General features: G+C 41.5%; 1 protein-coding gene across 1 annotated transcript in view; it reads left to right on the top strand.

Moving 5' to 3' along the window:
- Fmo1 (flavin containing dimethylaniline monoxygenase 1) overlaps positions 1–15,407 on the top strand; it is a 33,838-nt gene extending 18,431 nt beyond the window's left edge. Inside the window, exons 5-9 of the mRNA XM_052200320.1 lie at positions 2,120–2,262; positions 9,210–9,409; positions 11,661–12,016; positions 12,439–12,511; positions 14,640–15,407. Coding sequence (XP_052056280.1) covers positions 2,120–2,262; positions 9,210–9,409; positions 11,661–12,016; positions 12,439–12,511; positions 14,640–14,982 — 1,115 coding nt within the window. The 3' untranslated portion in view covers positions 14,983–15,407. The remainder of the gene's footprint in view (positions 1–2,119; positions 2,263–9,209; positions 9,410–11,660; positions 12,017–12,438; positions 12,512–14,639) is intronic.
- Positions 15,408–15,936: the final 529 nt, after the last annotated feature.

Here is a 15,936-nt window from a genome sequence, read left to right as displayed (position 1 = left end):
TTTTGACCAGGATTCTGCTAAAGTTTGAGTGATTCACTGTGGACTACAAAGCCACCTGTTTATAAGACAACCACTTCCTGCAATCATACTTACTTAACCTGAGAACCTAGCTGCCTTATCTTCATCCTACAAAAGTCAGGGTCTCTGACTTCTGATTGTGTAACATCCTTGAAAAGATTTTTCAAAAGCTTTGTGTTTGCATTTGATGTCCCAGTGGGATTTGGCAACAACTGCCTATCTAGTGAGCCCAGGAGATATGACACTAATGTCACACACACAACCCTTTTTTCTATGAGCCAACTCTGACTCAGCAAACTCAGCCTGAGCTGTGGACCGTCGGCAAACATCTTCATTGTATAAGAACCTTCTTGAACAGGGCCCATGTTCATTGACCATTTTCTCTATATCGTCTACCACAATGCCGGGCATGTAGCCAGGATCCCCAGAAAGTTTGCTGAATAAAATCGCTGATTCACTTCTCTGTTCTTGCTCCTGTTTACAAAAAGCTGGAAACCAGAACGTTACCTTCCCATTGGCATCCATCACCCTTGGCATGGTGATAACTGCTCATGTTTTTGTGCAGTATGTCTAATGTCACAGTATTTCAGCTTAGTAGTTAATCATTTAGTAAGTAAAACAAAGCATTGGTCTAAGAGGTCTTTGGCCTCTTCCCTCTTCTTTCTAAGTCTCTGGGAGTGGAGACTTGTCAACAAATTGAAGAACTCAGATTACTTTACCCAAATGTGTGTGTCACACAATCAAATGAAGAGGTCTGTCTAAAACCTACAGCCCTTAATATCATTCTCATTGGGCACTACCAATTTGAAAGCCCTGGTTCCATGATTGTCAAAAAGGCTCTGAGCTCTTAGCCTGATTCTGACTTATAGCCATCTCCTCCCTGCTTTGGAGTGGTCATGAACCATGACAAAAATTTATGTTCATCAAAGATATTCAAATTATTTATTAGAGGTTCTAAGTGTAATTCCAAAGGTGAAGTTCCCAAGAGTCTTTGTAAAAATAATAATTATCACAATTAGATTGAGTATGCCATTTCCCCCAAATAGTTTTATTTCTTTAGCAACATAAATTTTGGCATTTAGTAGCACAACCATAATTTCTGAGTTAAGAGTTAATATTTGAATTTGGTTTAAAAAAAATCACATCAAATATAAAATGATCTTGTAATTACGTTTTGACCAGGATTCTGCTAAAGTTTGAGTGATTCACCGTGGACTACAAAGCCACCTGTTTATAAGACAACCACTTCCTGCAATCATACTTACTTAACCTGAGAACCTAGCTGCCTTATCTTCACCCTACAAAAGTCAGGGTCTCCGACTTCTGATTGTGTAACATCCTTGAAAAGATTTTTCAAAAGCTTTGTGTTTGCATTTGATGTCCTAATGGGATTTGGCAACAACTGCCTATCTAGTGAGCCCAGGAGATATGACCCTAATGTCACACACACAACCCTTTTTTCTATGAGCCAACTCTGACTCAGCAAACTCAGCCTGAGCTGTGGACTGTCGGAAACATCTTCATTGTATAAGAACCTTCTTGAGCAGGGCCCATGTTCATTAACCATTTTCTCTATATCATCTACCACAATGCCGGGCATGTAGCCAGGATCCCCAGAAAGTTTGCTGAATAAAATCACTGATTCACTTCTCTGTTCTTGCTCCTGTTTACAAAAAGCTGGAAACCAGAACGTTACCTTCCCATTGGCATCCATCACCCTTGGCATGGTGATAACTGCTCATGTTTTTGTGCAGTATGTCTAATGTCACAGTATTTCAGCTTAGTAGTTAATCATTTAGTAAGTAAAACAAAGCATTGGTCTAATGAGATCATTGATCCCCTTTGCCCATAACTAGATAAAGTAATTAAGAAAATAATTGCCAGATAACATTTTGTAAAGTTGTATGTTCTTATTTTAGGTTTTCTCAAACTAGAATATCCTAGTATTAATTAAATCATATATATATATATATATATATATATATATATATATATAAAATCATGTAAAAAATAACTAAATCATCATGTTATCAGGTGAAAAATATTCATGTTCCACCCACTTATTTTATAAGTTCTCTATGTGGCTTTGTTTTCTCTATAGGTATACAAACTTTTAAGGGGCAGTACTTCCACAGCCGACAGTATAAACATCCAGACATATTTAAGGACAAGCGAGTCCTTGTGGTTGGAATGGGAAATTCTGGCACAGATATTGCCGTGGAGGCCAGCCACTTAGCAAAAAAGGTACCTAAATGAAACCTCCATCTTAACATGTATGTCTTAGCTAAACAGTGTTTGAAATTATGATAAATGTTAAAAGATTAAATATGTCTAGCAGAATACCACTCCTGGGCATATATCCAGAGGATTCCCCACCATGTAATAAGGATACATGCTCTACTATGTTCATAGCAGCCCTATTTATAATTGCCAGATGCTGGAAAGAACCCAGGTATCCCTCAACAGAAGAGTGGATGCAAAAAATGTGGTATATCTACACAATGGAGTACTATTCAGCCATTAGAAACAATGAATTCATGAAATTCTTAGGCAAATGAATGGAGCTAGAGAACATCATACTAAGTGAGGTAACCCAGACTCAAAAGGTGAATCATGGTATGCACTCACTAATAAGTGGTTATTAACCTAGAAAACTGGAATACCCAAAACATAATCCACACATCAAATGAGATACAAGAAGAAAGGAGGAGTGGCCCCTGGTTCTGGAAAGACTCAGTGAAACAGTATTCGGCATAACCAGAACGGGGAAGTGGGAAGGGGTGGGAGGGAGGACAGGGGAAGAGAAGGGGGCTTACGGGACTTTCGGGGAGTGGGGGGGCTAGAAAAGGGAAAATCATTTGAAATGTAAATAAATTATATCGAATAAAAAAATATGTCTAGCAGAAAACACATTTTTTGGGGAACATGGTCTTGAAACATCTCACTAAGTTAACCTACCTGGCCTACCAGTCAATATGTAGATAAGGCTGGTCTTGAAACTGTAAGGATCCTTCTGCTTCTACCTCCCCAGTGCTGGAGTTATGTCACCAGACCCAGATAACAACAGATGAAGGACTTTTGGGTTGATTTGAGACATGGTCTCAGGATGTTCAGGCTAATCTGGAACTTGCTGTCTGGGTGATGATGACCTTGAACTCCTATTGTCCTTGTCACTCACATGCTACAATTATAGACATGCACGATCATGCCCAGATAAGTGCTTACTGTCACATGCTTTACTATGAATTCCAGTTGTCACCTTTCCTCCGAGACTAGCTTCTCTGGCATTTAATTTTGTCACTTATCATTCAACCAGAGCTGCAGGTCACATGGTTTCTTCACTCAGTCCCATGGCTCCCTCAGGCCTGGCAACTCTTCCTTGCTAACATCTCTTATCTACCCTTCTCTGTCTTTGGTTACAGTCCTCCCAGGTCCCTACGACCTCATGCTGAGCCTGCTTCCTTGTCTCCTAAGAAAACTGTACAAACAGTTAATATTTATATCACTCATTGCCAAATACTGTACTAGGTGCTCCTTGATCCATTACTTCTGTCACCAAAACACACCGCTCATACCCCTCACTACAAAAGGCATGCCACTACCTGCTGTTAGAGCCAGTCCTCAGACCCAAGCCTCAAAGACTCAAAGTCTGTGAGTTAGGAAACACTGCCCTTCATCCTGACAACCCCACTCACAGTCATTCTCCCACTCTTAACAAACCATGCAAACTCAAATCATCAACTAACAAACTCTCAGAAGAGCCACAGTGCTAGTTTGCTTTCTTTTGGGGGGGGGTTAATATTTTTATTTTCTATATTCTTTGTTTACATTCCAAATGATTTCCCCTTTCCCAGATCCCCCCTCCCCATATGTCCCATAAACCTTCTTCTCTCCGTCCCTTCTTCAATCACCTCCCTCCTTTTTCTCTGTCCTTATATTCCCTTCCAATGCTAGATCAATCCTTTCCAGAATCAGGACCCTCTCCATACTTCTTCATGGGAGTCATTTGTTATGCAATTTGTGCCTTGGGTATTCAGGGATTCTGTGCTAATTAATATCCACTTATCAGAGATTGCCTTCCATGTGTATTTTTTTGTGATTGGGTTACCTCACTTAGGATGATATTTTCCAGATCAAACCATTTGCCTAAAAATTTTGTGAATTCATTGTTTCTAATTGCTGAGTAGTATTCCATTGTGTAAATATACCACATTTTCTGTATCCATTCCTCCTTTGAGGGGCATCTGGGCTCTTTCCAGCTTCTGGCTATTATAAATAAGGCTGCTATGAGCATAATGGAGCATGTGTCTTTATTGCATGCCGGGGAATCCTTTGGGTATATGCCCAGGAGAGGTATAGCAGGGTCCTCTGGAAGTCTCATGTCCAGTTTTCTGAGGAACCTCCAGACTGATTTCCACAGTGGTTGTACCATCTTACAGCCCCACCAGCAGTGGAGGAGTGTTCCTCTTTCTCCACATCCTCGCCAACACCTGCTGTCTCCTGAGTTTTTGACCTTAGCCATTCTGACTGGTGTAAGGTAAAATCTCAGGGTTGTTTTGATCTGAATTTCCCTAATGACTAATGATGTTGAGCACTTCTTAAGGTGTCTCTCGGCCATCCGAATTTCTTCAGGTGAAAATTCTTTGTTTAGATCTCTACCCCATTTTTAATAGGGTTATTTGGTTCCCTGGGGTCTAACTTCTTGAGTTCTTTGTATATATTGGATATTAGCCCTCTATCAGATGTGGGGTTGGTGAATATCCTTTCCCAATTTGATGGTTGCCGTTTTGTCCTTTTAACAGTGTCCTTTGCCTTACAAAAACTTTGTAATTTTATGAGGTCCCATTTGTCAATTCTTGATCTTAAAGCATAAGCTATTGGTGATCTGTTCAGGAACTTTTCCCCTGTGCCCATGTCCTCAAGGGTCTTCCCCAGTTTCTTTTCTATTAGTTTCACTGTGTCTGGTTTTACATGGAGGTCCTTGATCCACTTGGAGTGAAGTTTAGTACATGGAGATAAGAATGGATTAATTCACATTCTTCTGCATGCTGACCTCCAATTGATCCAGCACCATTTGTTGAAAAGGCTATCTTTTTTCCACTGGATGTTTTTGGCTCCTTTGTCAAAGATCAAGTGACCATAGGTGTGTGGATTCATTTCTGGATCTTCAATTCTATTCCATTGGTCCACTTGTCTGTCACTGTACCAATACCATGCAGTTTTTAACACTATTGCTCTGTAGTATTGCTTGAAGTCAGGGATACTGATTCCCTCAGAATTTCTTTTGTTGTTGAAAATAGTTTTAGCTATCCTGGGTTTTTTGTTATTCCAGATGAATTTGAGAATTGCTTTTTCTAACTCTGTGAAGAACTGAGTTGGGATTTTGATGGAGATTGCGATGAATCTGTAGATTCCTTTTGGCAAGATGGCCATTTTAACTATATTAATCCTGCCAATCCACGAGCATGGCAGATTTTTCCATTTTCTGAGGTCTTCTTTGATTTCCTTCTTCAGAGACCTGAAGTTCTTCTGGTATAGATCTTTCACTTGTTTGGTTAGAATCACACCAAGACACTTTATATTGTTTGTGGCAATTGTGAAGGGTGTCATTTCCCTAACTTCTTTCTCAGCCTGCTTATCCTTTGAGTATAGGAAGGCAACTGATTTGCTTGAGTTGATTTTATAACCAGCCACTTTGCTGAAGTTGTTTATCAGCTGTAGGAGCTCTCTGGTGGAGGTTTTTGGGTCCCTTAAGTAGACTATCATGTCATCTGCAAATAGTGATAATTTGACTTCTTCCTTTCCAATTTGTATCCCCTTGACCTCCTTATGTTGTCTCATTGCTCTAGCTAGAACTTCAAGTACTATATTGAAAAGATATGGAGATAGAGGGACAGCCCTGTCTAGTCCATGATTTTAGTGGGATTGCTTCAAGTTTCTCTCCATTTAGTTTGATGTTGGCTACTGGTTTGCTGTATATTGCGTTAACGATGTTTAGGTATGGGCCTTGAATTCTTGTTCTTTCCAAGACTTTTACCATGAAAGGATGCTGAATTTTGTCAAATGCTTTTTCTGCATCTAATGAGATGACCATATGTTTTTTTCTTTGAGTTTGTTTATGTAGTAGATAGCATTGATGGATTTCCTTATATTGAACCATCCCTGCATCCCTGGGATGAAGCCTACTTGATCATGGTGGATGATTGTTTTGTTGTGTTCTTGGATTCGGTTGGCAAGAATTTTATTAAGTATTTTTGCATCAGTATTCATAAGAGAATTGGCCTGAAGTTCTCTTTCTTTGTTGGATCTTTGTGTGGTTTTGGTATCAGCGTAATTGTGGCTTCATAGAACGAGTTGGGTAGAGTTCCTTCTGTTTCTATTTTGTGGAATAGTTTGAAGAGTATTGGTGTTAGGTCTTCTATGAAGGTCTGATAGAATTCTGCACTGAAGCCATCTGGTCCCGTGCTTTTTTTTTTTTTTTTTTTTTTTTTTTTTTTTTTTTTTGCTTTCTAATGCTGTGATAAACACACAGTCAAAAGCAATTTAGGGGACAGAATGGTTATTTGGCGATGCTTCCCGGTCCATCAGTGATAGAACCCAAGGGAACCACAGAGGAACACTGCTTGCTGTCTCACTGGCTCATGCTCAGCCAGCTTGCTTATGCAACCCAGGCCCACCTGTCCATCCAGGGATGATGCTGTTGCCCACAATGGGCTGGGACCTCCCACATCAATCATCAATCAAGGCGGGCCTGGCCACAGGCTAATCTGATGGAGACAGGTCTTCGGTTGAGGTTCCTCTGACCAGGTTCCTTGGGTTGTGTCAAGCTGACAGTAAAAACTATCCTGCACACACTTGCCTTCACATGGCATCCTGAGTTTGAAAATCTAGTGACTCTCATTGTCTGAAAGAAAATAATAAATTGTACATGTGCTAGCCCTGTATCCTAGAGCACTCAGTAATCTGGGTCAGATCTACCACTCTCATTCTTTCTGAAGAGCTGCTGTTGGCCTTTTCACGTCCTTGTCTTTAATTCCTCTTTGCAGATCCTCCCCCTTCCTTCCTCTCTGAGCTTTCTCTTATGTTGTAAAATACATGTGACTTGGTACAAAGTGTCCTCTCCCTACTCAGAATGTGCAGAATGCTGTGCTATGCCAGGTCCAAACCAACAAAATCAAGATCCACTCTCATGAAACATGAAACTGTAAGGGAATCGGATGCCAGATAAATAATTATGGAAAAAGTATGAAGAAAGAGAATTGGGGATGTTTAGCTTTGAGATCCCCTTCTATTACTTTAGAAAGATGAATTGATGAATGGTCCATTCACTAAAACACTGGTTAATTGATTTAAAGAGACATAGCAATTTGATGACATTGTTCTGAATAAAAAGAAAAGAACTCCTAAAATAAAACTTAGAAGGGGGCGGGCAGTGGTGGTGCATGCCTTTAATCCCAGCACTTGGGAGGAAGAGGCAGGCAGATTTCTGAGTTCGAGGCCAGCCTGGTCTACAGAGTGAGTTCCAGGACAGCCAGGGCTACACAGAGAAACCCTGTCTCAGAAAAAAAAACAAAACAAAAAACAAAAAACAAAAAACAAAAAAAAAAACCAAAACCAAAAACAAAAACAAAATTAAAAACTTAGAAGGATCAGTCTCCCCATGTGGTAACATTGGTTTTTTCTCTAATTATCTAGAAATTCCTGTAATTCAAACACATGCTTTGACATTTATCTTGTCATTTCTGAATTTAAAAAGAAATGTTCCCCTTGGTTTAAAGCAGAATTAGTGTCTACAATTCTACATCATGACGCAGAGGCAGCCCATAGCTCACACATCAGAGCCTCTTACCACCTTTCCTGTTCAGTGTCCTCTGGTCTATGCGATTATAAAGTTATGAAAAATAACATTGGCTGTAGCCTTCCTGCCCCACTGTTGTAGGAGAAAAAGCAATCTGTTCAGTCTGTGTGTATCCACAAAATAACAGATTTGGTAGCCAAATGTTTTTGCTTTCTGAACAGTTATCTAGGAAATTACTTACTGTGTGGATATCAAAACACTACTGCCTTAGCTTAATCAGCTAGCTGGTAAGTAAAAATAGCCAAACAGCCAATGTGGCTGAGAGAAAAGGACAGCTAGAAGGGAGGAAGAGAAGGACAGAGGGAGGGAGGGAGGGAGGGAGGGAGGAAGGAAGGAAGGAAGGAGAGAAGGAAGGAAGGAAGGAAGGAAGGAAGGAAGGAAGGAAGGAAGGAAGGAAGGAAGGAAGGAAGGAAGGAGGGGAGGGAGAGAGGGAGGAAGGAAGGAAAGAAGGAGGGAGGGAGGGAGGGAGGGAAGGAAGGAGGGAGGGAGGAAGGAGAGAAGGAAGGAAGGAGGAGGGAGGGAGAGAGGAAGGATGGAAGGAAGGAAGGAAAGAAGGAGGGAGGAAGGAGAGAAGGAAGGAAGGAGGGAGGGAGGAAGGATGGAAGGAAGGAAGGAAAGAAGGAGGGAGGGAAGAAGGATGGAAGGGAGGGAGGAAGGAAGGATGGAAGGAAGGAAGGAAGGAAGGAAGGAAAGAAGGAAAGAAGGAAAGAAGGAAAGAAGGAAGGAGGGAAGGAAGGAGGGAGGGAGAGAGGGAGGGAAGGAGGGAGGGAGAGAGGGAGGGAGGGAGGGAGGGAGGGAGGGAGGGAGGGAGGGAGGGAGGGAGGGAGGACATACTGAAATTAACACTTTAACAAACTGCACTAGCTGGGTGCACTTCTTTAATCCCAGCACTTGGGAGGCAGAGGCAGATGGATTTCTGAGTTCGAGGCCAGCCTGGTCTACAGAGAGAGTTCCAGGAGAGCCTGGGCTATACCTGGCTTGAAAAGCCAAAAAAAAAAAAATTGCAGTGCCAATCAAAGTAGTACCTATATTAATATCACCTTTGTTGACAACTTCCAATTTCCACCATGCCCTGTTCTTGTCTGCACCTACGGTGAGTGTATAAAATTACAGTCTGTTGCCACCTCACAGGAGACTTAAAACCCCCTGTAAGTTGCTCTATTATCTCAAGCCCAGTAAACAGTGGGTATTATTTCATAATAAAACCTGTGGTGGCTAAATATTCTGTATACTCAAAACTATTAGAAGAATCAAAGCTATAATGTCAGGTGTGTAATTTTCACAATAGTTGACATTATCGGTCTTCACCTCTTGAAACTCTGGTTGATTCTAGGTGTTCCTCAGCACCACCGGAGGGGCATGGGTGATCAGCCGAGTCTTTGATTCAGGGTACCCATGGGACATGATATTCATGACACGATTTCAGAACATGCTCAGAAATCTTCTCCCAACTCCAGTTGTGAGTTGGTTGATGTCAAAAAAGATGAACAGCTGGTTCAACCATGTGAATTACGGTGTGGCTCCAGAAGACAGGTAAACCTAATCAATTTGATGAAGGGTATTAGAAGAAAGAGTCTTAACCTTTCCAATAGCACCTGCAAACAAACAAGACAATAGCTGTGGTAAACGTTAGAAAGACCTCATAAACAAGTTTATTTTGTGATGGATGCTAACTAGCAAGTGCTCAGTCAACAGGTTTCTGTGTTTCACTTTGCCAACTACTCTTTAATGGAAGTATTACTATATTCTCTTAGTGTGGAAAAGCTAAGACACAAAGTTACTTGGACTAATCATTTTCCCTAGCTCTTGATTTCAGTCTCTAACCTTTACTTAAAACCTACAGCTTACCCCATCAGCAAGAAACAAATGTCAGTTTGTTATTCATTAAGTTTAGACAATTGCATTGGAATTTCCTAGAGGAACAAAACTGATATTCTTAATTTATACATATATGAATATATGTATAACATATGTATACACACACACACACACAAATACATGGATATTTGTTAGAGTTGCTTTAAGGCTCTGGTCCTGATACTCCAACCATGCTGTCTATTGGTGGAAAGGCCAAGAATCCAGAAGCTGTTCAGAAGTTGTTCAGTCCACAGAGCTGGATGTCTCAGCTAGTCTTCAGTGTCTGACAGAATCCCAAAGAGAAAGGCTCTGATGCCAGAGAGGGAATGAGCATGCCAGACAGAACAGGGCAAGAGGGCAAAAAGAAAGCTTTTTAAATTTCCCTCTTTATATAGGCTGCCACAAAAATGTGGTGCCTGGATTTAAGATGGGTCTTCTGACCTCAAGCAATTCAATTAACTAAAAATTCCCTCACAAGGTTCCCCAGTGCCTTGAGTTCTTAGTTAATTTAGTGGTAGTCAAGTTGACAGCTAAGAATAGTCATCACAACAACACAAATTCATTGCCAGGTACACTGCAAACCCTCTCTGGTCTCCTCCAGATTTTGTTCTAGACTAATATGAATGGGGGTAGCCCAAGACCACATTATATAATGTCACCAATGGTTAATGTGGTCCATCCTTTTCCATGTCTAAAACTGTCACAGACATACTTTCTCATATGCCTTTTCATTCCACCAAAGTGTCAGTATCTGCATCTTCAGAGACATAGTCTCTGTGTTTTCTTTCCTCTTAACATTTTTTCTCTTTACTGTCCCCATGTCTCTATTTCCTCTTCTCCCTCTAGGTCTCTCTAGAGCTCTGGCTCTGTCCACCGAAGCCTTTTCTGTCGTAAGTTTTATGTAGCCTGGCTGGTAGCTGACAGGACTAAAGAAATACAATTCCTATTCTCTTTGACGTAATCAGTCCTTTTCCATTTCCAAAAGTGCCACATACAACAATGCTGTTTCATTGCCCAATATATTGACCAAAATGTCAACATGTGTATTTTTCAGATGAACAGAAGAAAGCCCCTAAGAACCACTCAACTCGCCCAGGCTCTGTCATGTGTCCACAGTATAAAGAAAACCAATCTTTCTACCTCCTTCTTCCATGCTGTTTCCATTTTACCGACCTATCTGTCTCTGTGAATTCACCACAATCCATACACATGTTCAGCTCATACCAAAGCAACTTAGTAATGTATTTCTCTCTGCTGAGACAAAGGTACACTATAAAAAGAGGATGCTGTCTGTTCCTTTGGAACACAATGATGATTTCCTTACACAATTATTCTCTAGGAAGAGGAACTAGAGGATCAAATATTCTTGCCAGATGCAGGCTTCCCAGTTTCCCTTCAACAATCTGTTGTCCCTAGAAGAGCAGTAGTGGAATGCTGAAAATCAAGAGAAAAAGAAAGTGCAGTGGTCTCTAGCTTTTTTTTTTTTTTTTGAGGTGGTCAAACTACTTTAATTAGTACATTCCTGTACATGTCACTAAGGCTTAAGACAAAACCCTTTAAGACACTTCTCCCTGACATTTTCCTTCTCTGTTCATCTGAATTTTGCTAACAGTGCTCAATTGTGATCAATGCCAACCAGATACTGACATAACCCAGCTAAAATCAACACTCATGATATTTTGCCTTAGAACAATATCAATTTGAAGTAAACATAGCCCATCTAGATATATTCAAAATAATTTTTTTCTCTATTCAAATTGCTTAGTAGCTCTGTACAGGAGCTTTTTGATAAACACATTTTATAACCTTTAGATATTGCCCATTCCTTTCAAAGACTGGCAGCACTAGTCCAGCCGAGAGAAGAATCAGCAGGAGTACTAGCTCTAATGTTGACTTGCACATCTCTCTCTGCTCCTGATTTGTTTAGGACTCAGCTGAGAGAGCCTGTGCTAAATGATGAGCTCCCAGGTCGCATCATCACCGGAAAAGTGTTGATCAAGCCCAGCATCAAGGAGGTGAAGGAAAACTCTGTCGTGTTTCACAACACGCCAAAGGAGGAGCCTATTGACATCATCGTCTTTGCCACTGGATACACCTTTGCGTTCCCCTTCCTCGACGAATCCATAGTGAAAGTTGAGGATGGCCAGGCATCACTGTACAAGTACATCTTCCCTGCGCATCTGCCAAAACCAACTCTGGCTGTGATTGGCCTCATCAAGCCCCTGGGCTCCATGGTACCCACAGGAGACACGCAAGCTCGATGGGTTGTTCAGGTCCTAAAAGGTAACTGTGAGAAATATCTGGGCACACTTATTAAGTGGTTGTTTGCCATGTGTGGATCTTAATAGTGGAAGCTAAAACTGGAATCCATTCAATACAAATTATTCTGGCACAGTGACATATCACCATAGCACAGATTATAAATCAGTTGTTTAAAAGACATGTGCCTCCCTGTTATTTTGACTGAATCAACTCGTTCAATCAAAATTAAAGGTTCAGTCAATTAAATGGCATCAGTCAGTCAAACCAGCTGTGAGGTTCTGTCACATTATGTAGCTGGTGGGATGGGCAAATACTCGTCAATCAGCAGCATCAACATTGATGCCAGGAACACATCACCGGTCAGGTCAGAAAGCAGCCATACCCATCCGCCAAAGCCTAGAGCTGAAGTTAGATTGCACAGTCGTAATGCGCTTGTTTTCTAGGTGCGACTACGTTACCACCACCAAGTGTCATGATGGAAGAAGTTAATGAACGGAAGAAAAACAAGCATAGCGGGTGAGTGGAGGGAGGGATCCTTGTGAGTGATAGTGAAGCTGATGAAACAGTAAAGGGAGCTGGGCTAGCTCCACACTGCAAAGAGACATGTCGGAGATGGAAGGCTTAAGAGAGCCTGTGTACAGACAGAGGAAGCAGGCAGTTAAACTGAGGCATTTTTAAGTTCCTAGAACTGTCTAGAGTTTGGGTTCTAATCCTAGTGTAAGGAACCCTCACAGACCAGGTACGTTATCCTGCACTGTATCCACGCTCAGCAGGCAGACAGACCGTATGCTTCTGGGGAGGATCCGTTTACTCAACAGGTCTCTACTGGCTTTATTATTTCATCCAAGATGTTACTCTAAAGCAGGAATCAGTCCATCTTGCTCCATGGGTCAGACCCACTGACCTAGTTTTTCATTTTCAAATAGTTGTTGAAGATAGAGATTTTGTAGTTTTTGCTAATTAGATAACAGGGTGGCTGTACATGGCTTTGTTACTACGCAGACATACGCATTTGTCAATGGCTGCTTCTGTGTTACCATGGAGACGTCCTGCACTAGACACAGAAGCCCTGTAATGGCCCTGAAAGCTGTTCACATTCCCGGTGGACCTTTTCTAGGCTGCTTGTGCTCTGCTTTTCATACCCACAAAAGGGCCAAAGGAAAGGGAAGGGAGGGACATGGGCAGCAAAGAAGAGACTCCAGGCCATCATCCACTGTGGCTCCCTAACAGCAAAAATACCTCTGGCTTTACCCGCTTCACTGTGTGACAAGCCATCTTCATTTAAACGTCTAAAGGATTCTAGGGGGAAAGCATTTCAAAACATGAGCTGTGGGGATAACTCAGTTTGTAGAGTGCTTGCCTTTCCAGCATGAAGATCTGAGTTCAGTCCCCAGAAAGCCATCTGTGCCGGCACACGCTTGTAATCCCAGGACTGAGAAAGCAGACTCCTAGGGCTCACTGGCTGCCAGCCTAACCTACTTGGCAACTTCCAGGACAATGAAAGAGTCTGTCTTAGAAAAGAGGAGGGAGGGCAAGAAACAATACCTCAGCAGGTCATTCTCTCGCCTCTGCACACATGTGCACACATGATGATATTCACCTTCTTATACAAATGCAGTGTGTGTGTGTTCATATACCTATGAACATGCACACCATGTATACACACACTAACAAAGTAACCAAATTTATTGGTTCACACCTGTAATCCCAGTGATGGAGAGACTGCTGCAGGAGGATTAGTGCAAGTCTGAGGCCCATCTGGGATGCATAGTGAAACTCTGACCAGTCTGGGATAAAGAATAGGGCTCTTTTTCTTTAATTGCTCTATTTTAATAACTTCTTTGTCTGATTCATAGAGTCTCAAATTTCAAATGTTGCTCCAGTTTGGTCTAAGAGTTAAGGTCCAAAATAACAAAAGCATCATAGATGTTTCTTTTCTTAAAAGAGGGTCAGGGTGTGTGGATACGTGTGTGCCTGCATGCAGAAACCTGCAGAGTCCACAGCATCAGATTCCCTAGGGAGTTATAGGCAGTTATGAGCTCCCACATGGGTGCTGGGAACCAAACTTGGGTGCTATACAAGAGCAATAAGAACTCTTAGCTGCTGAGCCATCTCTCTAACCCTGACGGTTTTTTCTTCCTTCATCCTCAGACTAGAATATGGTCTTGTCTCATCGGACTCTTATATAATGGATAAATAATTAGAACTAGTAGATAAAGTAGACTCTTCTTATCACGAAAGTCACCCAGTGAGTCTAAGGACTAATAACAGCAGTGTGAGAATTTCACTCTGTGGATTTTTGTGGCTCATCATATTATAAAAGTGAAGAAAACAATTGAGATTTAAGGAAGAATGAAGTCAAGTATGGTGACTGTAATCTAAAAAGAAGGGAGTCTGGGCAGGAAGAGTGCATTGAGTAAGAGGTCAACCTGCTCTAGAATTTGAGACCCTGCCCCAAAGAAGCAACAAAAGAAATAGAAAGAGAGCATTGTAAATGCCCATGGACATAACAGAAAATACAGCAAGCCATTCCCAATCTGGTGTCAGTCCGGGTTTGCTTTGGACAAAGACTGCATTAACATTTTCCAGGATTATTATTTTTGTGACTGTTGTTCTTTCTCTTCCCATTCTTCCTATTGGAAAGGTTTGGCTTGTGCTACTGCAAGGCGTTGCAATCAGACTATATAACATACATAGATGACCTCCTGACCTCTATCAATGCAAAACCAGATCTGCGGGCCATGCTGCTGACTGACCCACGCCTGGCTCTGAGCATCTTCTTCGGCCCATGCACACCTTACCATTTCCGCCTGACTGGTCCAGGAAAATGGGAAGGAGCCAGAAAGGCCATCTTGACCCAGTGGGACCGAACAGTGAAAGCCACCAAAACTCGAACCGTACAAGAATCCCCATCTTCCTTTGAAACTTTTCTTAAACTCTTTAGTTTTCTGGCTTTGCTCGTGGCTGTTTTCTTGATTTTCCTGTAAGTGAAAGATCTAACTGGCTTTTCAAATGTGTGGAGTATAACAGTTAAACTCCTCTAATGTAACAACTTTCCCTTCATAATCATAAACCATGTCCAAAGAATGAACATGGACATTTCCCCTTCCCAGCTCACCTCATGGGCCCCTTGGCATTGCTGGGTCTCTTGCAGCTCCATTAGGTTTAACGCCAGAAGATAATGCCTAGCAATTTTGTTCACTTAAAATGTTGGAAGGATCCAGGCCCCTTTTCAGGAAGAAGCTGTACCCCCAGGGAGTTCTCTGAGCATTCTTTCACATAAACACACACCCTGCAAAGAAAAAAAAAAAAAAAAACAGTTTTCCTAGATCTCAATGAAAAGCCCAACCTCGTGGAATATTGGTCTGCACTAAAATAGTTCTCTGTGTATTAGCTGACTACAAATAAAATGTAAGAGACTTCATGTACCAAGTGGTCTTTCGTACTCATTTTTTTATGGGCTGGGAGAAAAAGAAAAAAGGATGTGGACAGCTATGAATAAAGTTGGTAAGACAGATGAGTCCCAAAGAGTTCTCAAGGGAGTGTAGCTAGGCCTCCAGCTCTGACTGTCCTTTACCATGTTGCTTTAGGAGGTAATGTACATTGCTTCTTATTAAGAGTCAACCCATTTCACCAGAATTCATTAGGGAAAGAACAGAGTCAAGACACCTTTAATAGAAAGAAAAGAAAAAGAGAAACCATTGAGGTTTGATCTTCTGATACATATTGTATTGATAAGTACTGACTCCCAAGGCCTGGCTGCTCCCAGGAATGAGAGAATCTGCACTTACAATGTGATTTACTCATTGATTTCAAACTATTGGTTAAATAAAGATACCAAGAGCTGCTTGGGCAGAAGAGACATAGACAGGGTTTAGAGTTCCCAGGCTTGAGATCTAAGGAGACCATGAGGAGAAGGAAAAAGGAGGAGAGAGGATAAG

The sequence above is a fragment of the Apodemus sylvaticus genome, chromosome 12 (genome assembly GCF_947179515.1).
Source record: "Apodemus sylvaticus chromosome 12, mApoSyl1.1, whole genome shotgun sequence".
Taxonomy (NCBI): Eukaryota; Metazoa; Chordata; class Mammalia; order Rodentia; family Muridae; genus Apodemus; species Apodemus sylvaticus.
This window is presented reverse-complemented; position numbering and strand designations above follow the sequence as displayed.